The sequence below is a fragment of the Mus musculus genome, chromosome 4, assembly GCF_000001635.26.
Source record: "Mus musculus strain C57BL/6J chromosome 4, GRCm38.p6 C57BL/6J".
NCBI lineage: Eukaryota > Metazoa > Chordata > Mammalia > Rodentia > Muridae > Mus > Mus musculus.
In genome coordinates this window covers 70,411,055-70,438,050 of record NC_000070.6, presented here as the reverse complement: position 1 = coordinate 70,438,050, position 26,996 = coordinate 70,411,055, and the positions used below count along the sequence as shown (strand labels likewise).

The 26,996-nt window shown below is 39.4% G+C and overlaps 1 protein-coding gene across 1 annotated transcript in view; it reads left to right on the top strand.

The window, feature by feature from the left end:
* Megf9 (multiple EGF-like-domains 9) overlaps window positions 1-6,124 on the top strand; it is a 103,002-nt gene extending 96,878 nt beyond the window's left edge. The window contains exons 5-6 of the mRNA NM_172694.2: window positions 2,565-2,834; window positions 4,520-6,124. Coding sequence (NP_766282.1) covers window positions 2,565-2,834; window positions 4,520-4,971 — 722 coding nt within the window. The 3' untranslated portion in view covers window positions 4,972-6,124. The remainder of the gene's footprint in view (window positions 1-2,564; window positions 2,835-4,519) is intronic.
* The last annotated feature ends 20,872 nt before the right edge of the window (window positions 6,125-26,996 follow it).

Genomic DNA, 26,996 nt, shown 5'->3' with positions numbered 1-26,996 from the left:
TACTCTCACAAGCCTCCATTTCAGCCCTTCAATCTATTCTATCTACAAGGTTTTGAAATGAGTTTTTGTTGCCTATAAGAATGAAAACATGGCACCATAGTGAGTTATAAGCTTCTTAAAAGGAATGTATTTTTTTGAGTATTTTTCTAATATATCATCTGTTACAAGCATTCTGAATTCATTCTGTTTTCATTGATTTTTATGCAAATTAATTTAAGAATTTCTGGCTCAAAGTCCTTGTTTGAAATATAGATAATCAAGGTTCTGAGTTTATTACCTTTAGTTGATCCCTCATGACCTACTGAGACTATAAATACTAAACTAAATTTGTTTATCACTTATACAACTCTGTGGCTTATACTCAAAACACTGGACTTGTATACTTTAGATGACACATTAAGAATTGTTTCTCAAATGAAACTCTTAATAACATAGACAGATGGATTCACTTTTTATCCAAAGTCTGAGGAGCAGTCCGTGCTGCAGCTTTTATGCCAACTGTAAATTATTCTTTCTGTAATGAAATACTGTGTTTAGAGAGCATTATTATTCTGTAAGTAAATTTGTAAATTCTAAGAAATTAAGAAATCACTTATCAGCCAGGCATGGTGGCGCATGACTTTAATCCCAGCACTCGGGAGGCAGAGACAGAGGCAGGCAGATTTCTGAATTCGAGGCCAGCCTGGTCTACAAAATGAGTTCCAGGACAGCCAGAGCTATACAGAGAAACCCTGCCTGGAAAAAAAAATCACTTATCAAATCTAATTGAGAAGCCTAAACTAAAATCATGTAGAGATTTGAAAAGAGCAGTTAAGTATGAACCAATATGTTCTCACTATGTAAGATGAAATTGTGTAAGTAGCAAACATTTATTGAACAAAGAGTATATGTCAGATATTACAAAAATACTGGAGGTAAAGGTGGAACACAAGTAGCTTATAGTTTAGTTGGTGAAATAAACAATAATCTAATTATTGCATCTTAAATGTTAAGTGTTATAGGTGAAGATAGAATAACACTAACCTAAACAGAAAATAAGGAACAAACTTTTTTGCTTCTGAGAATTGATATATGAATTGCTGCAGTTTATCTCTATAAGGTGACTAATGGTAGGGGGCAAGAGGATGCTGCATATAGCAGAAACAGTATATATGAAATGTTAGAGAGAAGAAAGCAAGCATTCTTTGGGAGTGTCCTAAAGCATCAGACAAGCTTGAAACAAAGTAGATAATGAAGTGTGAAGAGATATGAGAGGAGTTAAGAAAAGTAGGCAGGGCTTACAAAATTTTCAGTAGAAGATTGTATTAAATTTTCACTTAGTTCCAGAGCCATTAGAACTGTAGCAAGTTCTCTAGGGAGACAGTGTGTGTATTCAGAATTACTTTGAAGATCATAGAGACTGTAGGACTATACTGCAGTAAAGACGCCTTAGGAAGTATTGAGAGATCTAGAAGTAAGAAATGATTACAGCCTTAACCAGGTGCAGAATATTGGAGTTGAAACGTCAGTAGGTTGGGAATATTTTAATATATCACTGAATTGAACTGATAACTGCCCAAAAGCAAATAGGAGATGGGGGCTGAGATTTCCTTCTTAGCTTTGGTACCTAAGCAAGTGGATGTATGTTGGGACCATTCACTAAAATACAGGAAACTTGTTTGGACAATCATCTATGTTAAATTTGAAATGCTTGTAGACCCAGATATACAGGCAAATTGTATATCATATACAGTTTGTAATTTAAGACAGAGAGATGGACTGGAGATAATACAATTTCCATTGTTGATTATACAAGTGAGTGAACTCACCCATGGAAAATTTATAGAATGAAAGGGGAAAGAAACCAAGCGTAGCACTCTGAGAATAATGGTCTTGGGTGTAGCTCAGTGGCAGAAGGTATTTGCCCTCCATGGAAGAGGCCTCAGATTAATACCCAGCACCACACAAAAGAAAGAGATGCCTAGGAGTATCAACGTTTAGGGAAGCAAGAGATGGAAAAAGTTTCTCCTTAACCCATATTCTATGGAGTCTTTTATGCCTCAAAGGAAAAAACATTTTAAAAATAACAAATAAACATACAAGCAAAAACTTTTTAAGGAACTGTGAGGTGGTTCAGTGGGTAAAGATACAAGCTAGTATAACTGACAATCTTTGAGTTTGGTCCCCAGAACCTACACAATGGATGGAAAGGACACCAGCAAGATGTCCTCTGACATACAAACACATAGTATTGCCCATGTGGATCAGCGTATATGCAATATACACACACTCACACTCTATGCAAGTGACAATACTTCACAGTTATTGAAACTTCTAGTCAAAGCATGGTTTTTTTACCCTTTACTTCAGTAGGCTTTGTGGATAAGCCCATCATTCCTTCAATACATTGGAAAGTTAATAAACTATATAGACTATTGGTTCTGTATGTCTCTTGAAAGAAGATACCAGGGAGGATTTTTAAAAAACTTTTGGTGGGCAAATAGTTTTCTATCTTTTAATGTAGCTTGAGACTTTACTAAATTATTTTAATGTTCTTCCTATTTCTATTTCTATTATTCTATTAGAATCTGGAGAGTTGGAGCCTACATGTGACCAATGTAAAGATGGTTACACAGGCCAGAACTGCAATAAATGTGAAAATGGCTATTACAATTCTGACAGCATCTGCACACAGTGCGAATGTCATGGCCATGTGGACCCAATTAAAACTCCAAAGATTTGCAAGCCTGAGAGTGGTGAGTGCATCAACTGCCTTCATAACACCACTGGGTTCTGGTGCGAGAAATGCCTAGAAGGCTATGTTCGAGATCTTCAGAGAAACTGCATCAAGCAAGGTAAAACTCCAACTAAGATTACACACTGAGTATCTGAGGCTAGCATTGAATGTTGCAAGACAGCTTCCATTAGCTTTGTACACCTTCCAGTCCTACCAGAGAAGTTTCTGGAAATAAATTTTGATAGGTATTTGCCTAAAGAGGGTTCTTTCCCATCTTACTGTCTTCTGATCCTCCAGCATCAATTCCAGAAACATGAAGACCAAGACCAAGTCGTTGTGACAATGAGACCGAGTACACTCATATTTCCCTTCTTCTATCTGTCTGTTAGAACTGAAAGGTCCTGAAAGTTCTTTTCCTTTGCTTCTTGACACATCATTTCAGTGATCATCAAAGACCTTTTCAGGGACGGACCTATACTCAAGTCTATCTTGAAGTTCCATCTGGGAAACTGCAGTTCTTTCTAGCCTCTTCACACTTTTGAGCTGACATGGCTCTGTGTGTGATAGATGAAATCTTATTAATATTCACTTTGAATTTTAAAATAAAAAGCATATGATGAAATGTTCCTTGGAGGAGTATTCAGTGAGAATTTAGAAAAGGTTAAGTTATGACTTCAGGAGGAGCTAGGGATATTCAGGGATTACTATTCCACAGAGAAATTAAATCCCACAATGTACAAACTGCACCTTGATATTCCAATATACACTGATTACTGAACTGAGGTACAATTGGCCTCTGACCAGTGGCATCTTTTTGGTATTCTACTACAGTGATAAGATTGAACCACATCACTAGCTTAAAATGCTGTCACTTAGCATGTGTCCAAACAAAAGTGCCCAGAAGATAGGATTGTGATGGGATTTTTTTTTTTTTTTGCCATGAAGGAATACAAGCTTTGGCTATTTTTAGGCTAACTAATGTAGTAGACTGAAGTGATGAACAGTAATAGCTATTTTTATTATAATTTTATTGAGTACCTATAATGATCACTAATATACACATAAAGTTTCCCAAGAACTCTGTGAAGTAGACATTATTATTCGTATTTAACAGATGAAGAATCTAAAATTCTAAGAGATTAACTTACTTGTAGCCCAAACCACTCCAAAACCTAGCCCAAAGCTTTTCAGCCTTCCACTGAGCTATGCTATCTATCATAAGAGGTCTAAAATGTAGCTCCTTGATCATAAAGTAATTCAACAACACACAAAGCAAGAGCTCTCTACACATGGAATTAAAGGAAACCTCTTTTCTCTTTTGGCTGACAATAACTCTGAGCATTAAATTCTGTTTTCTGGAATATAATTTTATAGTTTCTTTAAGGATAATTTTACTTTCATAAAATTCCATCAGATGTGATGGATATATTCTATGTCAGAAAATTTTCATTTTAAACCATATGATTTAGAGCTTAATGGTGACATATTTACAGCCTTTGCAGAAATGTCCATGATAGATAAGAAGGGTGGAAAACGTCCATGTTAGAATTTTTCTAAAGGTTTGGTGTAGGTGTTATACACATTAAAGAACAGACCTGGATGTAAGATGTAATAAATGAGCTTTCCAGACTCCATTTCTTATCATTGTATTTATTTAAAAATTATTTTTAACTTGCATTCCTCTAAGCAGAGTACCATGTCAACATTCCATATCAACTTTCACTTTCATGTGTATTTCTTTTATTGTTTCTCAAAACTAGATAATTTTGTCTTTTACATTTCATTCTCTGTTTTTATTTTCAGAAGTTATTGTTCCAACTCCTGAAGGTTCTACCATTTTGGTTTCCAATGCCTCTTTGACCACATCAGTGCCCACCCCTGTTATAAATAGTACTTTTGCCCCCACAACCCTGCAGACTATCTTTGCAGTAAGCTCTTCTGAAAACAGCACCTCAGCTCTTGCTGATGTATCATGGACCCAGTTTAACATCATCATTTTGACAGTCATCATCATTGTGGTAGTGCTGCTAATGGGATTTGTAGGAGCTGTGTACATGTACCGAGAGTACCAAAATCGGAAACTCAATGCTCCCTTTTGGACCATCGAGCTGAAAGAAGACAATATCAGTTTCAGCAGCTACCATGACAGCATCCCCAATGCAGATGTGTCGGGATTGTTAGAGGACGATGCCAATGAAGTGGCTCCCAATGGGCAGCTGACCCTGACAACACCTATTCATAACTACAAAGCCTGAGAAGCTGAGTTGTCCTCCTGGATTGTCAGAAAACAGTGCTCACTTAAACAGCACCTGACCTCTGGCTGCACAGAGCCTAGGTAGAGTTTGTTGAGAAAGGTATTGTGCAAATGTTCAGGTACAAACTGTAGTGCGCTTAGCCTGTCTGTTGCTCTTAATTCCCCCATGAAGATCTGAAGCACTCATCATCGAGGACTTGAAGTAAAGTATATTTTTGTAGCAAACCACATGTATATATGGAAAGGCTGAATCCCACAGAGCAGCCTAAGTCTACCTGGCCTCTCAAAGGACTGCTCGGAAAGTGTTCACCTCACCAGATGTGATAGAATGTTGATGTGGAGGGGAAAGACTGATGGAAGAATTCATCTCCACTTTGGAAACATATTTTATAAAAGAGAGGCAGGGATTGTGTTCATTTTACTGTACTAAGAGATGTAACTTAGGAAGAGATGATATCTAGGCTAATAAAAAAAATCTTGGTTGTGTGTAGACTAAGAAAGGTGCCAAGAAGTTCTGTAGAAGGGCTTGGCTTTCCTTCTAAGAGTCTCCTTCAAAAATGGAGTTAAAGCACAGGATAAGCTTCCATGGTGAGGGTAGGCACAGCAGGCAGAGAGCAGAAAGCTGATGGTCTCCTCAAAGAGGTTCCTGCCTCTAAAGAAACAAGGTGTACATAATTAATGTAGCATTATCTGGTCAACATTGTACTTGTATCTATTTGTAAAAAATCATGTCCTATTTTATCATCTAGACTTTATCTGTATAGCAGTTAATGGTGTTGTAAAAAGAAGATATGGGAACTTGGTTAAAATACTGTAAAATAGGTGACAATATTGCTAGAGCTGGGACTCTGGTGAGCATCAGTCATTTTAGTCCCTATTTGGACACTGTTGAAATTGATAAGAGGTCAAATGTTTCTAATCTTTCCTCTCTCAACCTAGAGTCATATGCTCTTTGACTTACCATAGATTCAAGCAATAGATTTTGAAGTCTGCAATTGCGAAACTGGAACACAGGCTGCATTCTCCAGACACACCTAATTAGCCACTCTGTTTTACACTGCTCAGTGTAAACTCCTCAGGAAAAGACTTCTTTCCTGAATGTAAAAGACAGTCTTCCAAAGGACAGAAAATTTAAATTAAAAAGAAAAGCCATCACATCACTTCGGGGTTCTTGTTTTTATGCCCATAAAATATTTATGTGCCTCCCATATCTGCCAAAATAAAGGCCTCTGACATTTGAGCATAACCTGTCACCCATGCACCATGAGGACTGTTTGGCTTCTTCAGTGCTGGAGTTCATCCATCTTCATATCTGGGCAGAGGGTCACTATGGGTGTGTATTTAGTCCTTGCTTTTTGATGCCATTTTCCCTGAGGCCAAGTACTGCTGCTTTCATTTGTTATGCATCCATAGGTTGTAGATTGAGAGCCAAGAAAAGTGACTCAGACTATGAAGTAGGGGAAAACAAAACAGAGTAGACCTAGGAAGCTCAGACTCCTTTTCTTACTTCCTCAGAAAAATAAAGACGTTGGTCATCCTTTGTAGGAGACCTCACCTTTTTCTCAGGGTTTAGAAATGACTGTATACTAGAGGATCCATAGGTAACCTGGGTGTGCTCTGCATTTTTGGCTGTCTTTATAAAGGTAGACATTACATCTCATTGTACTAAAACAATTTACAAGTGACTGATTGCCTAGCATATGAGTCTATGAGTTTAATCCTTAGAATTACAAAATATATTAATAATATTTTGCCCTTTGTCATTTAAAAAACACCTTTCCATGTGTTCTTTGATCCTCACCCTAGCCTCCTTAGGAAGTAGTCTTGTGCTCATTTCATAGATGAAGTAACTGAGGCACAGAGAGTCTAAGTTGTTCAGCGCTATACCATGCACATCATCATTATTATTCCTGGAATCAGTTCTCACCTCTACTTCATTGTCATTTTGCTATGTGATACATATAAATCTACTAGCCATGGGCCCTAGAAGACTGGAATGGAAATTCCCATTTGTGGATGCTTCTAATAGAGCCCTTGTATGCTCTCTAGAATACTACCCCCCCCCCCACCCCGCCATACCATGTGTATATATTGGGGTAGGGGAAGTATGTAACTCACAGGCACAATTCAGGGCCACATAGATACTAAGGACTTTGTTGAAAGAACACACATGGATTTCTACCTAAAGACAAGATTAATGACGAGAAGGTAAAGCTGCCAGTTCATTAAAATGAATGAATTCCTGAATTGGGGAGGGGAGCAGAGAGACTTTTCCTAGCAGTTGCAGCACAGGTGTGTATTGACTATACATCACAGAGTTCCAAAGTGCTGAGCACAATGGCTGCCTCCCAGATACCCCATCTCCTGCCAAAATAAGTGGAAAGGAGATAAAAGCCAAACGTTTGTTAAACAGTTCACACAATAAATAAATGTTTATATGAGTTTAAGAGCCAAAGTAAACAGTCGAGATTCCAGCTAAATAGAGATTCCATGATACAGATCTTAAGAGATAACACAGAAACTAAACCACAAATTTATCAAGTACCTGTTAATTGCTCCTAAATCATGTTTTTCACAATGAAAAAAGCTATAGCCTTAAAATGTGTTGTAAATAACATCATTTAGTGACCCCGTTGCTCTGCTTATACAAATTATTTTGTTGTAAAGATCAACCATGAGGTGATCTCTCCTTGAAAGTAGAGTAGGAAACCAGAATAAAACATGCTGCTGGGTTTTCATTCCTCTGGAGACATTATCACCCAATGCCACGAGTCCTCTGCAAAGCCCGATGCTGGAACAATTTTTGTCTAAGCATAAAGAAAATGTTGTTTTTAAAATATACTACATACATGACCTTAATGAGAAATGGATGTCAGTGCTAGGAAGGAACTAATGCTTGCGCCTTCAATAGCTCCCCTGATTAAGTCCTGTGCATTTCTGAAGGTGGATGTTGTACTTGTCAACCATGCCTTTGTTCCCTTACCACCACCATCCCCTACATTGCCTCCAAGGACTCTCCTATTTACAGTCTCTCCAGAGAAAGCAAAATGATAATTAAAATCTCTTATTTATATGAACATGGTGTGGACCCAGTACATTATTTTTCCCAGGGATACTTAGATTTTAAGGGAGAGCAACAGGACAGACATGGGCTGGGAGGGTAGGTTTTTATTGTTGTTTTGATTTGGTTTTTAGTTGTTATTGTTTCATTTTTTTCTTTTAACAAGACTATCTAAATCCCAAATTATATTACTTTTCCCTAGTCCCAATATTTCCAGAATCATTAGTCATCAAAGCAATACTCACTGGTCTACCAGTTAATTTGAGTTATCTGATCATCAAGATGTTGTGGTTTAGAATAAGAGTCAGTTAGAGCTTTATTATTCACCATTCACCCTGGTCCTCTGCTTTTTTTATGTTTATAAACATAAAAGTAATTCTGATGATTCTCTCTGACTTGGTGTAGTTTGAAGTGGTGTGTGGGTAGGAGGTGGGTTTCTGCATCTTTCAAGGAAAGCTCTCTGACAAAATATTCATATTCAGAATAAGTTAAAAGAATTCAGTGAAATCATTAGGACAACAGAAGTTGTGACCTAATCCATACACAAATAAATAAATGAATAAATAAATAAATACCTTTAGTCTGTTGGTACTTTTGACAGCAAATGGTTTAGGACTTAAGAGGTTTGGTGTCTGTCTGTGTTGTAGAGCTGGGGAAGGTGACAGACGGTTAATTTGTCTTTTGCTATCACTCTGAGCAAATGGCTAAGCAGCAGGAACATGGTGATTAACCTGAAGAAGTCAAATAATATTGAATGGCTAAAGATTGTGGATCATTAAAACATTAGTGGTTTGAATGATACTTTTTCAAAGACATTGAGAATCTTCCTTGTTACTTATGCATACACGGAAAGTTCAGCAGCCTTGGAGTGAGCCCAGAGCTTCAGATTCAAGCTTGCCCAAAGCTAAATGACTTCTAGTCCACTTTTAATGCTAGGCACAAGCATTCTTTACTCTTAAATGTCAGTCCAATCAATTAGGGTATGTTTCTAAAAATTAAACTTGTATTTATGTCACTAAAATCCTAACCCAAAATTTAAAAACATGTCTCATATGTGTGCTGTACTAGGCTTCATGATGCATTTCTAAATTTGTGTATGATTTGAATATATGAAAGAATTTATACAAGAGTGTTATTTAAAATTATTAATAAATGTATATAATTTGTACCAATTGTAGATTCGTTTCACTTTTTTATGTAGTGAGAGATTTAAGAAGTCTACAGGTAAGTGCTAAAGACCACTTGTCAGTTCATTCCATAGAAGTCTTTACATCCTTTCTGTACTGACCAATATTTTGTTTAAGTTCATCAAAGGAGTGTCTACTACTTGGGGAGAAAATACCATATGGAACAATGCATTCTCATACAGCAAAATTCACACCAGAGATGAAAATATATATGAACATTTATTACTGGGCCGGGGATATGGCTTAGGTGTAGGTCACTTGCATACCAAGCCCAAGTCCCCAAGTTCCATCCTCAGCACTTATAATAAACAATAGCATATATTTTTGTTCACAACATTTTTTGTCTTCTGTGCCACTTCCTGAGATTTCTATCAAACTTATGTGCTGTTCACTGAGATTTCTATCAAAATATGTTGAGACTGATTCCCTTTGGATTTCTGACTTATACATGTGAATATTTTCTTTTTTTAAATGATTTTTGTTAGATATTTTCTTTATTTGCATTTCAAATGTTATCCCCTTTCTTAGTTTCCCCTCCAAAAATTCCCTATCCTCTCCCCCTGCTCACCAGCCCACCCACTCCTGCTTCCTTGCCCTGGCATTCCCCCATACTGGGGCATAGAACCGTCACAGGACCAAGGGTCTCTCCTCCCACTGTTGAGTGACTAGGCCATCCTCTGCTACATATGCAGCTAGAGCCATGCGTCTCACCATGTGTTTTCTTTGATTGGTGGTTTAGTTAGTCCCAGGGAGCTCTGAGAGTACTGGTCAGTTCATATTATTGTTCCTCCTATGAGTCTGCAAATCCCTTCAGCTCCTTGGGTACTTTCTCTAGCTCCTTCATTGGGGACCCTGTGCTCCATCCAATGGTTGGCTGTGACCATCCACTTCTGTACTTGTCAGGCACTGGCAGAGCCTCTCAGGAGTCAGCAGTATCAGGCTCCTGTCAGCAAGCTCTTGTTGGCATCCATTCATCTGGAATAACAAAAAACCTAGGATAGCAAAAGCTATTCTCAACAATAAAAGAACCTCTGATGAAGATTTTCTGAACTCTGGAAATGAAGTACATTCTATGTTTTTTAGGTTACCCATAAAAGAGTGCATCTTTCTATTATTTTAAGGTTCCATTGAAGAAGTTTGGTTGTGTTTTTGTTTTTTTCCTGTTAAACTGTGTTTAATGAGATGCCATCTGGTTATCCCATTAAACATCCAAGGGTGTTTTGAAAACATGCAGCAAGAAGTCTCTTTGCACTGAGAACTTTAAAACCTTAAGTCAATTTATTCTACCTCAGCTGCTCATGATAGCGCACCCCTGTGATCTCAGCACATGGAAGGTGAAAGCAGGAGAATCAGGAGGTTAAGATCAGCCCTGACTACATAGTCACCTCTAGGCTAGCCCGGGCTACGAGAGTCTCTATCTTAAAAAGAAAATTACATTTCAGTTGAAAAATTTTAAATATGCTTTATAAACAAACCTTCAGTAGTTAGCATCATATGTCTGTATGATATATATTTGGTATGTTAAGGGAACAAAATAATTATGCCAGTTTTCAAGAGAAAAAATATGCAAACAACACACTAGGAGAAATACCACTAAAAGTATAAAGTATTTTTATATTTCTGATGAAAGTCTATAAAGACATCTCCATTGCATTATCACAACTGATTGTATTAATTTTCTTCAGGGGAGTAGAACATGTTCCAAAAGTTCAAATGCTCTATTGTAATTTAAATGTGACAACAATTGTAAATAAAACCATTATAATCAGTTTTGTCTTGCTGATTTTTCTTATGGTGTAGGACTTCAGAAGACTCTGATCCTCATACATGCTAGACAAGGTCTCTAGAACTTCTTCTCTACCGCTTGCTTATTTAGAGCTTCAAAATTAAACTAGGAATGGTGATGTGATTCAATCAGCTGATAGAGGTACTTATTGCACAATCCTGGAGACTGGCGTTCAGTCGCCAGAACCCAAGTAAAGGTGGAGTCAGAGAACTGACTCCACTGAGTTGTCCTCTTGACTCCAACCCATACACAAAATAATATTTTTTTATTAAAAACAACTTTTATGCAAATTGATAGTGTTAGGAGTGTGAACTAACAGATGGAAAAGCAGCAATCTATGTTAGTATTAAAACCAGTGTTAGCTGTAAATTTTTAAAAGACATAAGAACAATTACAGTATGTAGTGACAATTTTTGATTTTTATTTCTTAAAAACACACACACACAAAATCACAAGTATTATCTTAGGGTTTTACTGCTCTGAACAGACACCATGACCAAGGCAACTCTTATAAAGTATAACATTAAATTGAGGCTGGCTTACAGGTTCAGAGGTTCAGTACAAGGCAGAAGCATGGCAGTGTCCAGCCAGATGTAGGGCTGGAGGAGCTGAGAGTTCCACCTGTTGTTTCAAAGATGGCTAGGAGAAGACTGGCTTCCAGGCAGGTAGGATGAGGCTCTTAAAGCCCATGCTCACAGTGACATACTTCCTCCAACAGGGGAATACCTCCAAATAGTGCCACTCTCCTGGCCAAGCATATACAAACCATCACAAATATTATAAGAATATGTTTTCATTTTAATCCCAGGTATGCAATATGGGACTGTTTCAGATTGTCCACTGCAGCTTACTATGCTTAGCTTCATGCTCTAACAGGGCTGTGATTTTACCAGCTGCAGATAGCTTCTGTGATTCTGTCTTTTGGAGTTCTGGAGACTCTTTAGAAGGTAAATAAAAGTTAGGGCCCCTAGAAGTGGGGTGGGTTGATTGGTGGTGATGGTGGTGAGGGTTGGTTATGGTTTGTTAAGTAGTTGTGTGCAAAGAAGAGATTAGATATCTTAATCTAAGATCAAACTTGTACCAAGGAATTCAACACAGTCAGCAGGATTATGATATTGTTTCCCCCTTTCTGACACCTGTTACCTTTTTTCTCTCCTGTCTAGTATAAGGGGGTTGAAAGGGTAGGAGAAAAGGGGTGGAAGAGGGTGGAGGAAAAAAGAACCACAAAGTAGCAAAAGACACCTACAGATTTTCTAATGCTTCTCTTTATAAAATGAAAGCCATTGTACAATGTCAAATGGTATTGTTCACTTCATTATATTAATAAATAATTTTAAAACATTCGGGATAGGGCTGGGGAGATGATTCTATCAGTGTTCGTTGTACATGCATGAGCACTTGGGCTCAGATTCCCAGAACTCACAGAACAACCACATATGGCAGTATATGTCTGTGACACCAGTGTTGTACAGCCAGATTAGGCAGCTCCCAGTAGCTCTCTGGCCAGTCAATGCTGCCAGTCAATGCAGTGGCTTACAGAATCAGTGAGAGACCATGTCTCAAAAACAGAAAAAACAGTAGAGACGCATGATACTAACCTCTAGGACTACACACACACACACACACACACACACACACACACACACACACACACATTCCTGAATACGTATGTGCACAGGCATGCACATACAAACTACTGAACAAGTAGACATGCATAGGCATGTGCATGCGCACGCACAAACACACACACCAAATGAAAAACATTGTGTGCTGCTGAATTGAGCACTGCACTCCACATAGTGCACTCCATATGCTGTACATGTTACTTTCTGCCTTCCTCTGTAGACTCTGTTTTCCTTACAACTAGGGCGTTTTAAGGAAACCTGGTATGTGACATATTGCTGATACTTCATGACCTCTTACTATGTGGTGGTTTAAAACAAATGGTACTTGATGATACCAACATAGTCGGTTTATGAACTTTCCAGGCAAAGTATGGTAAACTTACATGCAGTGGGTAGAATGCTAGAGGTCAGATAGGGCTTCTCTAGGTATTCTTGTACTGTTTTGGTCCCCAGGATGGCAATATGGAAGTAGTGAATATTTTTAGACATGACCTAGTGGGAGGTGACCAGGTCTGAGGAGGGATTGATGCCTTTGTCATGGGAGTATATGTTTCCTCTCACAGGGAGCTCCTAAGAGAGCAGGTACTCCTATTCTTTCTCCATGGCGCTGCTGGCCACTCTTGAATGTTCTCCCACAATTTTTATGCATCTACTGTGAGACTCTCCCTAGAAGCAAGCAAAAGCCAATCATACTCTAAAGTGTCCTGAAATGTGAGCTAAATAAAGCTTTTTTTAAAATCAAGTACTCTGCCTTGTGTATTTTATTATAGCAACACAGATGGACTAAGAGGACAGTATTTCTTATTCAATAATATATCAACATGCAGGCTTCAAAGGGTTTGAATAACCCTTCAAATTGTTATATATTTAGTTCTTAGTTTGTTTGTTTCATTTTTCTTTTTTTCTTAGTGTAAAGTACTTTTAATTATATTCTCATAAGGATTAACAACTAGGGATTGTTTTACATTTTTTAGCAATAGAAAGCCTCCCATAGAATGTAAATGGTTTTCAGTTGGTAAATTGGTCCTTACAAAGAAAAAAATCCACTCTTACAAAATCTAGACCTCAAAACAAAACAAGACACAAAATTTCGGACCAAAAGGGCAGAGAATTCTACACAGGTATTGTTTTATTTTCTAGACTTGTGGGCAAAGTTCCTTAAAATGGGAGAAAATTATATGTGTTCAACAACAGAGAGGAATGCATACACTTGTGATAATATAGAGCCAAGTAAATGATTAAGATGAGTTGTTTAAAATGGAATCAAGATTAAGAAAAATGGGATATTTAAAGACAAGCATGACATTCTACTCCTGGGAACTCAATTAAAGAACCACTTGTGTACATGCACCACAAGCCAAATGTCAGATTCGGTTGCAACATTGTTATAGAAGATAAATAGAAACAGCCATATGGCTGTCATTATAAGAATTGATAGATTGCAGTCTCTTTATAGTCTCATAGAACTCTATGCAGTTGTGAGAGATGCATGGATAATAACTATTAATCAGCTTGATTAGTATGTCCAAAAACAACATTGAGGAGAAGAAAAAAAAAAGCATGTCGTGGGAAATGTAAATATAGTATAATTTATCTTATAAAAGAGCTAAGAACTGGGAAATAAGATGTGTTGTATAGAAGTATATGCGTATGAAAATAAAGTAATGAGCAGCACAAAAGTGTAACTTTCGAAGGAAATAGGAGCTGCACCAATGGCTGTGAAGGTATTAGAGTTGCTCATTTCAGAAACCACACATCTATGTGTTCTCATGCTGCTCTTCCTACTCATAGGGAATTGGTTTCAGGACTCTGAGCATGTCAAAATCTGCAGGTGCTTGTGTAGTATAATATAACAGATATTGTTATATATGAAACATTGTTGTCTGAGTTGGGGTTTCTAGTGCTGCAGCAAAACACTATGACCAAAAAGCAAGTTGGGGAGGAAAGGGTTTATTCAGGTTACATTTCTACATTTCTGCTCATCACTGAGGGGAGTCAGGATAGGAACTACAACAGGAGAGGCACCGTGAGACAGGAGTTGATACAGAGGCTATGGAGGGGTGCCGCTTACTGGTTTGCTTTCCATAGCTTTCTCAGCCTGCTTTCTTATAGAACCAAGGACCATCAGCCCTAGGATGGAACTACCCACAATACACTGGGCCCTCCCCAATCAATCACTAAGAAGATGCCTTACAACTGGATCTCATGGAGACATTTTCTCAATTAAGGTTCTCTCCTTTCAGATAACAGTGCATAGTGAAATTTTTTACAAATTACACTTGTATTTATTTATTTGGGTTGAGGATATATGCTGGTGTGGTGTGGTGTGGTGTGGTGTGTTGTGTTGTGGTGTGTGTGGGTGTAGGTTAGAGAACAATGTCTGAAACTCAGTTCTCTTCTTAAACATGTGGATCTCAGAGTCTCAGAGACTAACCTTAGGTCATTACACTTGGTTGACAAGTACCTTTCCCCACTGAGCCATCTCACTTATAGGGAAAACTTAACAGAGTCAGTAGATAAACATGATTTCATCTGTGCTGGTTTGAATGAGAATGTCTCTCATATGCTCATATATTTGAGTGTTCGAGTCCCAATTGATGCAACTATTTGAGTAGGATTAGGAGGTGTGGCCCTATTGAAAGAGGTGTGTCGGTTTCAAAAGCTATCAGGCTCAGTCTCTCTCTCTCTCTCTCTTTCTCTCTCTCTCTCTCTCTCTCTCTCTCTCTCTCTCTCTCTCTCTCTCCCCCCTACATTGCCAATCAAATGTTATCTCTCAACTACTTCTGTAACAGCATGCATGCCTGCTTGCTTGCTTGCCACCTACCATGAAGGAGCAGGAGAAATATAGGTGCAAAAGGATAGCGGCCCCATGGGAGGGCTGCCCAGAAGAAACCAGGACATCAAAGACAAAATATAAATTTAGAAAGAATTAACTCAGGGATATCAAAGATGAGTGTGCTAGCCTTGGAGAGGTTTGGAAGTGCCCAGTCATTGACCTAGTTAAGGCATATTAAAAGATAAAGGTTGCATGTGCATGTCTTTCATTAGTGAATCCAGGGGTCTTGGGAGGAGGGATGCAGAGGAGGCACATGCACCCACCAGGAGCATAGAATGGACTTTTAACAGTTTACCGCTATAATTTTATTTATCCAATTGTTTTAAATTGGGGAGCAAAGTTTACATAAAATCACTCGGTGTACAGGAGGATCTGCTCATAGGCACGAATAGATCTTTCGGGCCAGTATTTTAACATTTGAATACATAGCAGCACCAGGCCAACCCCTGACATCATCTTCTGTTTAAAAAATTTGGGTTTTGTCTCTGGCTTTGGAAAGGCAAAAGGAACACCCTTTGGTAATCCTAAGAAGCCCATTGTCTACTGTGGAGAGCTGGTAAGTGCTGCGAGCAATCGCCATTATAAGATGGCGCGGGCCTCCGCTGTGCCTAACTAGTAAACAAGCCTTGTACTCAGGTGAATTCACTCCTAGTCACTCCCATTCTCGGGGTGTAATAGTGGGGTGATGGGCAAGCAACGAATCGGGAGCTGTCACGCCATATCAGGTGCTGAAACGTCACGCTGTGGGTTATAAAAGCAGCGCCATTTTCCCGGTTCGGGGTCTTCCTGAGAAGCAAGCAATAAAGCTCTTGCCGCGGAAGATTCTGGTTTGTTGCGTCTTTCTTGCCGGTCGAGCGGGATGCAATAGTCTACCATATCTGAGTCTGAAAGTCCTTAAACATGGCATAAATTCCCAAGTGAATCAGATACATGATTCCAGAGGGTCGGAACTGTTAATCTGCCTCAAGATCTTGGGAGAGGAAAAAGACTGAGAGTGATTTTAATTAACTGTGGCCAGAGACTTCATCATTTGGGCTCATGTAATTATGCCTCCACAAAACTCCAACTTGAGGAGTATGGATAGCTTTCAAATTTAGCCTGCTTATCCCACCTACTTGCCACTTCTGAATGGTAGCTCTGTAGTAAACATGTACGAACAAGTAAGGGTCCTTCTGAATTCTGTAGTCCATTCTAGCAAAGTAGCAAACCAGAGGGATGAATCATAGGAGCATTCAGTAAGAGACAACACAGGAGATGTAGGCTTTTGATCTACATCTGACTTGGGGCATGTCTTGATGGGACTGTACCTTGAGACTACAAGATCTATTACTACCCCTAGATATAAACTGGCAGATAACAATAAACTGTGAAAGACCCTAGTGGTGTCTACATATCTGGGGCATAGCATGCATATACATTTGGTGTCTGTGTTAGGGTTTCTATTGCTATGACCATGGCAACTCTTATAAAGAAAAATATTTAATTAATTAGGGCTGGCTTATAGATTCAGAAGTTTAGTCCATTATCATCATGGCAGTAAGCATGGCAGCATGTAAGCAGACATGGTACTGGAGAGGTAGCTCAGAATACTAGAGCTAGGCAGGTAGCAGTAAAAAGGAGACACTGGGCCTGTCTTGAGTATCTGAAACCTCAAATCCCAGTGACTTTCCCACTTCCTCCAACAAGGCCTCACATACTCAAACATTGCCATACTTTCTAATATTGTTACTCTGTGGTGATCAAGCATTGAAATCTATGAGCCTATATGGAGCATTCCTATTCAAACCACCACAGTGTCAGAGGTTAAATATGTGAGAGCATAAGAGTTGTCTTTCCTCACTTTTTTTTTTTTTTTCTGTGAGATGATGTGTGCAAGTTGTTGGCAAGGCCTGTTTTCAGTTCTGCATTCCCATGACCAAGTACAGGGCTAGTGTCCTTTGTTTTCAAGAAGCTCAGAAAATGCTAATAAATGTTAAGGGAATCCTGGGTAAATGTAGTGGACACTACCTATACTATACAATTCAGCCTGAGACTTTGAATTGGTGCTGGATTCAAAGACCAAACAGGCTGTTGTTTGAGTCGTCATTAAGTCTCCTGTAGATAGAGATGTTTCTAAGGGACCCTGGGAACAGTATAAGCCTTCCCTCTAGAGGAATGTTGCTGGTGCAGCACATTCCTCAGTGAGACCTCTTCTGTGGCCTGAACTAAGAATCCTCACACACCACACACTTTAGAGTAGGAAGTAATCCTCTTCTGAAGTGTGGATGCTTTGGGTATCCTCCCCAGTATGCCTTTATTTTCAGAAGTGTGCAGGACAGGTTATGTAACAACAAGATCGGCTTCCTCCTCCTCCTCCTCCCTTTCTTCTCTCTGTCTTTCTCTCTCTCTCTCTCTCTCTCTCTCACACACACACACACACACACACACACACATACACACACACACACACACACACACGCACACACCACAAAATTTTCTAAATGAGCCATTGTTTTAATCACCATGGCAAAGGTATTATCCAGTCTTGCTTAGAGGAAATTTTATTTCCTTGCCAAGAGATGAAGTTCACTTGAACAAGGATAAAGACATTAAGGACTGTCTATTAAGATTCTACTTTAGTTGAGATAATAAACTGTGGATAATTAAGCAAACTGTATAGGCACCAATGGGCATGAATCCCCAGAGGATTTGCCTGAGATGCAGAAGACTTTAAATGCTGAAAGAACAGATCAGATACCTTTTGAGTTTCCTGGCATTGAAGTGAAATGGTAGGTGCAGGAATGCCTGTCATTCTAGTTAGTCCGCTCAATACCAGCTTGGGTAGTTTAATAATACACTATCTCAAAATAAAAGATAAGGCTTGAACATCCGTAGTAGCTCAGTGGTGGAAAGGCTGCCTAGCATACAGGCATGAACCACAAATGGAAGCAGACAAAACAAACTTAAAATGGCAAGAGTCTTTGGAAACCTTGAAGTCCACTCCCAGTGACATGCCTTCTCCACAGGGCCATACCTCCTAGTACTCCGCAAACAGCCACCAACTAGGGCCAAGTGTTCGAGTGCACAAGAATTATAAGGGAGTATTTTATTCAAACTGTCTCATTCCATTCACTGGCCCTGTAACCAGTGTTTTCTACTTTGTAGATTCTTCTTTCTTCCACTTTTCTCCACCCCTTTTCTTCCACCCTTTAAACCTCCTACACTGGATATGAGAGAAAAAAGGACTTGGGAGAAAGGAAAGAGATCCCTGACTAAACTCAGGAGTCAAAAGGGGGGCAACATTATCATTAGAATTCCCCAGAATTCCCAAAGTCATAAAATCAAAGAAATTATCTGCAGCTGGCAAAGTCACTCCATATCACACACCTGGAATTAAGATGAAAATACATTCTTATATTTCTGTGTTTTTGAAATAAACCAAAATTCCAAAATTATCATTACAGGTTTCAATAGTCTTCTAGCCATATTGCAATGTAAAAAAAAGTATTTGTCCAGGTTTAAATAATAGGCTACAGGATAAAGAATTTTTCTTTGAAGCAGAGAAATACAGCTTCCAATGGAGGCTTGCCAGCTACAGGACTTTAAGGCAGTCATCTTAATCTGGCTTTTAACCTGTGGTGTCACCTGTAAAAAGTGTAAGGATGCTTAGCTTCCAGCATTGCAGTAAGGCTCGCTGAAACACATGGGAAGACTTGTGGCCAATAGTGCACAACAGTTCCCTACCCACCCACCCCCCATCCCCACCCGTGCTCTACTTAAGAAGTTTTCAAGGAGAACATTTTAGAAAAGTATAATGTGATTTTCTAGTGACTGAAAAACTGGACCACATGGATTTGTCTTCTGATGAGAAAGCCAGTGCACGGCCTGAAGTTGCAGTCAGCCCATTGCTGGGTCTGGGGAACACTTGGAATGGCTGAGATACTTTTCCAGGATAAGTTGTTGCTGTTTCTATGTTTTCTATAGATGAGCCAGGAGGTTGAGGATCCTGTGGCACTGTGTGAATCACGGTGCTAACATGCAGGAAATGATGTGTGTATACATGTGTGCTTGTTAAGTGAGGAGGATACATGCTTGAGAGTATGCACCCTTTGAGTCTGGTTCATGCCCTAAATTTGCAGTGAGCATGGGCCAACTACTGATCCTATCTTGTAGCCGTCAGTGGCCACGGAGAACTGGGTTCCTGAAAGGGAAGCTGGGGATGGATGGGAAGGATGGATGAGAGAAGAATGAGAACAAGACAAAGCTTCTGATCAAGGCCCGATGTTTAATACTTAAGACTAAATATCCGGACGTGGTGGTGCATGCCTTTAATCCCAGCACTTGGGAGGGAGAGGCAGGCGATTTCTGAGTTCGAGGCCAGCCTGCTCTACAAAGTGAGTTCCAGGACAGCCAGGGCTATACAGAGAAACCCTGTCTCGAAAAACCAAAAAAAAAAAAAAAACCCACAAAACCAAAACCAACCAAACAAAAAAGCACTGAATATAAAGGGGGGAACACATCCCCCACTTTGCCCGAATCTCATCAGGAAGACAAGCTCAGCTGCTCAGCAGGTAGTGACTTCTTGCAGGAAGCTGCAGACAGCTGTGGCAGGACAATAGACTCCACCCTAGGTGAGGATTGTGATGATTTTTTAGTTGAATGATCATCATATACTGAGTTCCAGGCCAATCTGAGCTACAGAATAAGACCTTTCCTATCTGAAAAACAACTTTACTCCCTTATTCACAAAGAAACTTTTGCACATTCCACTTGATACATATAGCTGATGGTTAGTTTATTGGACACCATAGATTTAGACTATTTCTCTGTATCCTCAACGTTTTCTCAAGACATACCATGGGATTGGGGCACTGGCTACATAGATGTAATCTTTCTGTAAGTAAAATTGATTCAAAGAAATCAGTATGCTGAATCTCACAGTATAACATAAAAACAAAGGGCCATTATGACGGTTATAAGGTAAGTTTAAAACAGATGAGCTATGGTATACATACAATCATAGCATTGGAAAGCTGAGGCATATGGTTTCAAGTCCACCCTGTCTACACAGCAAGTAAATCTCCAAGAAAGAGAATTTTTTTAAGAAGATGGCTTAGGAGGGAAAGCGCTTAGAGCAAAAGATTTTGAACCTGAATTTAGATCCATAACACCTATGAGTATGTTGATGCATTTTATAACCACAGTGTCAAGAGGAAGGAGCCCTGAAGATAGGTAGATATTGGGTCTTACTAACTAATCAATCTAGCTGAAAACATTGGCTCCAGCTTCAGTAAAAGATCCTGCCCAAAAAATAAGATGCATAACAATAGAAGACAACTGGCATTGACTCTTAGCCACTATATGTGTATAGGCCAGCATGCATGCATATAAACCCTTGCAAGCACTATATATCATGTATATATATACTTGTACATACATATACATATTGTACACAGGTGCACATATATACATATCAAACACACACCTATACACACAACCTCACAGAATTGTGAAGTTGAGGCCCAATTGTGAAGTTTGAGTAAGGCCACAACTATTTAAATATTTAAACAAAGAGCTAGGGGGTGATGATTGAAGGACTGTCTGAAATTTTGGGATAATTTCTTTAGTAACCTTTGGCTTTCTTACAGCCACCTTATGGTTTTAGATACCCTGAGATCTGCCCTGACGCTGAAGCCCACCAATTTGCCTTTTCATATATCTGTGCCTCTCTATGTTCTAAGAAGTTCACAAGTGTTAGTTTTGAAGAACAAGAATTGAGGCTCAATTCATGAACTTGCTGCAAAACTTTGACAAAATTGGTTCATAGCTCAAAGCCTCGGTTTTTGATTTTTTTTTTTAATCCCTATAAGAACAGTAACAAATTTGTCTCATGACTAGTTGGAGGAAGCACCAAGAGCTGGAGAACAAAGCTAAGCCTCATGGTGCAAGACTACAATTAGGAGGCAGAGGCAGGAGGACTGCAAGTTCAAGTTCTGTAAAAGTTACTTAATGAGTTCAAGGAGAGCCTGGGAAAATTAGTGAGCGCTCTCTCTCTCTCTCTCTCTCTCTCTCTCTCTCGCTCTCTCTCTCTCGCTCTCTCTCTCTCTCGCTCTGTCTTCTATACACAAATACAAAAAAAAAAGCTGTTCCCCCCATGTTCAATACTCTAGCACTTATCTTCTGTGGCCCACCACACACATCCTCACAGAACAATAATAACACACAGGTTTCATAAGTAATGTTAAGTAATTGTGCTCGCAATGGAGGTTTTATTTTCCTTCTCCAGGTCTCAATAAGTGAGATAGTAGCATGAATTCAGTACATGCATGTTTCCCTTTGTGCAGCACAGATCTTATTTACAAAATTTCTCCCAACACCTGGATCACAATGACTTGATTTGTATCCTGAAATTTATTATTAATTTGCTTATGACAAGTAAAGATTTTTTTAATCTTTTGTATATAACTGTGTACATTTCAAGCAGCTGCTTGAGGGCTGGGGTTTGAGTAGCTCACTGAAAGGAAAGGCTGGATGACTTCATGGTGAGCATGAGCTTCAGAGTGAAATCTGGGTTCAAATCCCAGCTTCTCTGCTTAGTGTTTGAGAAGAAAACTTTTATGTGACTTTATACATGGAAGTAAAACTCAGAGATGTTGCATATAGCTTTGCTGCCCCACCTAAGCTCCACCAGCCCCCATCCAGCTTCCCTTGAATCCATGGATAAAATACATAGACACACACACACAGTTGTTCAATTTTAACTTGCCTTTTGGAACTATCTCCTGCCTGGAAAATGGTGCCTCCATCAATATTCTCAGCTCGGCACCTCTCCACCTGTCCTAAACTTTAATTGTTCAGTTACATCTAATTCCTCTGAAACATCCCCAACAGCCTGCCTGTGAAAGCAACCTCTGTGGCCACTCCATTCAACATCTTACATGGCTGCTCATCATTTCTCTATCAGAAGCATGGTGAACTCTGCTTTCCTCCCTTGAGTTTGTCTGCTTGCCTCCAGGGACCCAGAAGTCCTGTCTATCCCTTCCTCCCAGCAATTAGCCCATGGCTTCTTTACTGACAGATCAAGAACCAATTGGGGAATAGGACCTTAGCATCAGAACTATTCCTATACAAAGAAGTGGGGCCAGTGTGCTGGTTTAATAAAAGGAAGGGGAATCAGCTTTCAGAGGATGGTAAGTCATGGGGAGTTGACTAAGAAATAGATTGGGAAACTGGAAAAAGTGACATATTCATAAACATCAAATATGTCCCTTTGGCTTAAGGATCGCTTGGAACTGAAAGCAAATCAGAACAGCAAGACCCAGGAAGAATGGCCTGACTCCCCCACCCCCTTTCCATCTAAAATCAAAGTATAACATCCCTTTATGAATATATCACTTTTTCTTGATTAATGTGGAATTGTTGTGGAAAAGCCCACTGTGGGTGACACTATCCCTTAGGTAGCTGCTGGTGCTGGGTTATATAAGACAGCAAGATGAGCAAGTCAGTAAGTATTCTTCTATGGTCATCTTTATTTGAGTTCCTGTCCTGACCCCCTTCAATCATAAACTGTGGTGTGGACCTGTAATCTAAATAAATCTTTTATGGCCCCAAGTTAGGTCATAATGTCTATCTCAGCAATGGAAAACAAACTAGGGCAAAGCAAGTCTCATGTCATGGCATTATTTTTCAAACAATCTGCATCTAGTTCTTCATAATGGGGTATTTCACATCCCTGTCAATTGTATTTTAAATTAACATAATAATTGTATACCTAAGTATGATATTTCAGTACATGTACACAAGATAAACTAATCAAATGAGAAAGAGAGCATTTTCAGTTCTATTTCTTTTTGTTTGGATACTTTGAGTTTCTCTTTTCTGGTTCTTTTCAAATATATTATGAATCATTGTGTAGTATAATCACCCTCCTCTTCTCATTCAGAAGAGAGCAAGATTGGTATTAATTTAACAAACTGGCAGTGAATACTTACTGTGTGCATTGCCTTGGGCTTGATGTTAGGTTTATTATCATGCTAATAAGCCACCATACTGTGAAGAGAAAGTGGATGGTAATTGGAAAATATCTCTTAATAAGAACTATGGATGTTGAGGTCTAGCTAGGAAGTGTTCTTGAGAATAAGAAGGCAGATGGGTGTCCCAGTAATACTTCTGATCTTGGGACCAAACAAACTGGTTTTAATCTTGGCACAGCCAGGAGTTAGAAGGTTGGCCAGATCTAGAGCAATTTGTGCAACAAGACCACTAACATCAGCAATTGGTTTTAACACATAAAATGAACCAAATTCATGTAACTCCTTGCTAATGAAAATAGTATAATGAGTAAATGGTTAAGAAGGGATTCACATGCTATGCTGTGGTGTGTATATAGAGGTCATAGGACAATCCTGGGTGTCAATCTCTCTCTCTCTCTCTCTCTCTCTCTCTCTCTCTCTCTCTCGCTCGCTCCTTTGCAGGGCATTCTACTTTCGCTGCCTCCAACTTCTGCAGAAAAGCACTGGGATTGCAGATGCTTGCTACTGCCTCTGAATTTTACATGGACTCAAGTTCAGGTCTTATGGTTGTGTGGCGAGTGCTTTACTCATCATCACAGCCCTGTAGTTGCTTTGGGTGAGGTTTAGGCACACATGGTAAAATTACAGGGGACATATGGAAAAAAAACAGATTATATAATCTCAAATACTTCTCCACAAGATTCTTATTAATTACAAGAAACAAATCACAAATGTTATTGTAGAGAACATGGCATAAGACAACCTTGTCTAACATAGCAGAGTAGATATCCCAGTTAGTGAGACATATTAACATCACGTGCCTCCTTCTCTGCATCCTGAGAAGGGCATAGCATCTCATTTTTGTAATATTCCTGTTCAAAATGCATCATCTATATTCAATCATGAAAAAAAATCACAGGAACATGATTGAAACACATTCTAGAAAACAACTTGAATGAACTTTTAGGAAGTGTTGATACCATGAAAAATAAAGAAATATCAGTGACAGGGGTGAGAAAGGACATATGACACTAAATGCAGTGTCACCCTGGATCCATTCAAGGACCTGTAGAAGGAAATTAATGAGCAATGTACTTTACAGTCAGTTGTGCAGTAAATTGAATTGTGTCAGTGAAACTTCTTTTTTTGTTATTTTTACAGCAGGTATGTTACGGTTGTATAAGATGTGAATATCTTAGGGAGTTGAGTAAAGGTAAACATGAAGAATTCTCTCTCTCTCTCTCTCTCTCTCTCTCTCTCACACACACACACACACACACACACACACCCACACACACACACTGGGACCTCTGTCACTGTATAGCCCATGTTGCATGATCCTCCCACTTCAGCCTCCTGAGGATTTGTATTACAGGTGTGTACTACCATTGTGCTTAGCTTTCTTGTACCACTTTTACAATATTTTTCTAAGTCTGAAACGGTTCCTAAATGGAAAGCTAAGAAGTGAGATTTGGTCTTTGACATATACCTTTTTTTCTTCTCAGAATCTAGTTTGCTTTTGAAAAAAATATCTGTTCACAGTGAAAGAAAGCTCCTTGAGCTATTCAACTTGTACAGATGAAAGGTGTGCTTTGAATCATGGCTGCTTCTGAAGCCCTGCCTTCCCTAAAGCAGGTCCTACCTCTTAAAGATCTCATCATCTTCCAGTAGGGACATAAAGAGGATCTGGTTATGGCTTCTGTCACTCAGTTCATTAGCAGGGTTGATTTGGCTGATCTGGCTGGCTAGGCTGGTGCCCCTTCTTCTCTCACTGTTTCATGTGTGTACTTCCAAAAACCTGTAGGTCCATTTGAAGATCACAACCTTAACTGATGCAGGAGCATTATTCTTCCATCAAGGGCATATGAAATATTGGGGTCCCAAACCTCTGAACAAGTTCTCATGCTCCATAGTTTTGTAATAGTGTCACAGGCTTGTGACCAATCTTTGATATCTGGAAACTTGGATCCAAATTATAGAGTTGCTCATCTCCATGGTGTGGGGTTAGGGTGGGGCAATCATCCTAACTTACTACTTACTAGTGTCAGGAAATATATGATAGACCAGTACAAAGAGCAGTGTGAGTGCTTTATCCTGTACAAAGTGATTCTTGCTGTTGGTAACCGTAACTTTACTGCTTTGAGCTGCTACAACTTCAGGGGATTCCTGCCAAATCAAAAGCATCTGGATGCAAACCACTTCCAGTCATGCAGAATGCCCTCTTCCAAGGAAGTAATAATGCTGTCTTTGTGGCTGGATGGCTGTTGTCAAGGAGATGGCTCCAGATAGCCCAAACAGCTGACGGGAGTGATGTCACTTCTAGGCTTGGCAGAAAAAAAATACCACAGTGAGAAAAACAGGGCAATGGCCTCTCTGTCTCTAGTCATGAATATGCTACAGTAGCAGGAAAAGCAACTTCCCTTATATTTTTTCCTTTGGGTAGTTGATTCTATTTTCAGTTTCAGGTTCACCAGGGGTTAAGCTCATAATCCACAAACATGGCCTTACTGAATAGGGCAAGGGGGGGGGGGGTTAACTCTCTAAAGGTTCTTTTTAGTTCTCTACTTCATTTTGTGTAGGGGAAAGCCAAAGTCTGAAAAGCAGAGTCGGTCCCAAGTTGTAGTTAGACACACTGTTTGCCCTGCAATCCTATCAGTCAGCTACCTTGAGATATTTGCTTTGAGAATGGAGTCTGGTGATTATTGCATTTAAGTACTGTGCTAGACTTTCTGTCTTTTTTGATTTCTGTTTTTGTTTCACATTTCATACATGTATACAATGTGTTATGGTCATAGTCATCACCTCCCATTATACACTCTTGTCCCCATCCATGCATGCTGACTCCTTTGTTCTTTCCCACTGCCTGCTCTCCCTCTCCCTCCACCTCCCCACTTTCCCTCTCCCTCCCCCCTCTCCTACTTTCATGTTCTTTTCCTCCTCACTGAGTTTAATTAGGGTTGTGTGTATGAGTATGGATGGGGGTTATTCAGTGGTCCTCCTCCCAAGCAATTATAGATCGCATGTCTGAACTTTAAGTTCTAAGTTGGAAAAAGAACAGAATACTTGTGGAATATAGCCTGTGTGCACCATTTAGGGCGTTGGGGTTTAGAAGGACCTGGGCTCAAATCATATCTCTGTTTATTGCCAGTTTGCAAAGAAAGAGTGTTTAGGGTTGTAGGGACATGAGAATTATTATTGAAAGAATTCCTAAAGTTATCTCAGGTTATTCTTACAAAAAATAACTTGCAGATTGTCCAGTCAAAGGGATGTGACAGAACAGGTTTACTGCCAGGGACCACTGTTCCACATCCAAGCCTTCTCCTCTCCAGTCTTCCCCAACCCTCCCCTCCCCTTCCTTATTCCTGGGTAGATTTATTAAAGAAAAGTGACAAAAACTCCTGAGAGTGGGAGGAGTTTCAAGGCAGGAAAAGCTGAAATTCCAATTTAATCTGGACCTTTGTTTGGGAGGGGAGAAATGTCTCTTCTTAGAATACATTCACTGGCCAAGAAGGTTAAAACATGGTTCCAGAGTGCTGAGAT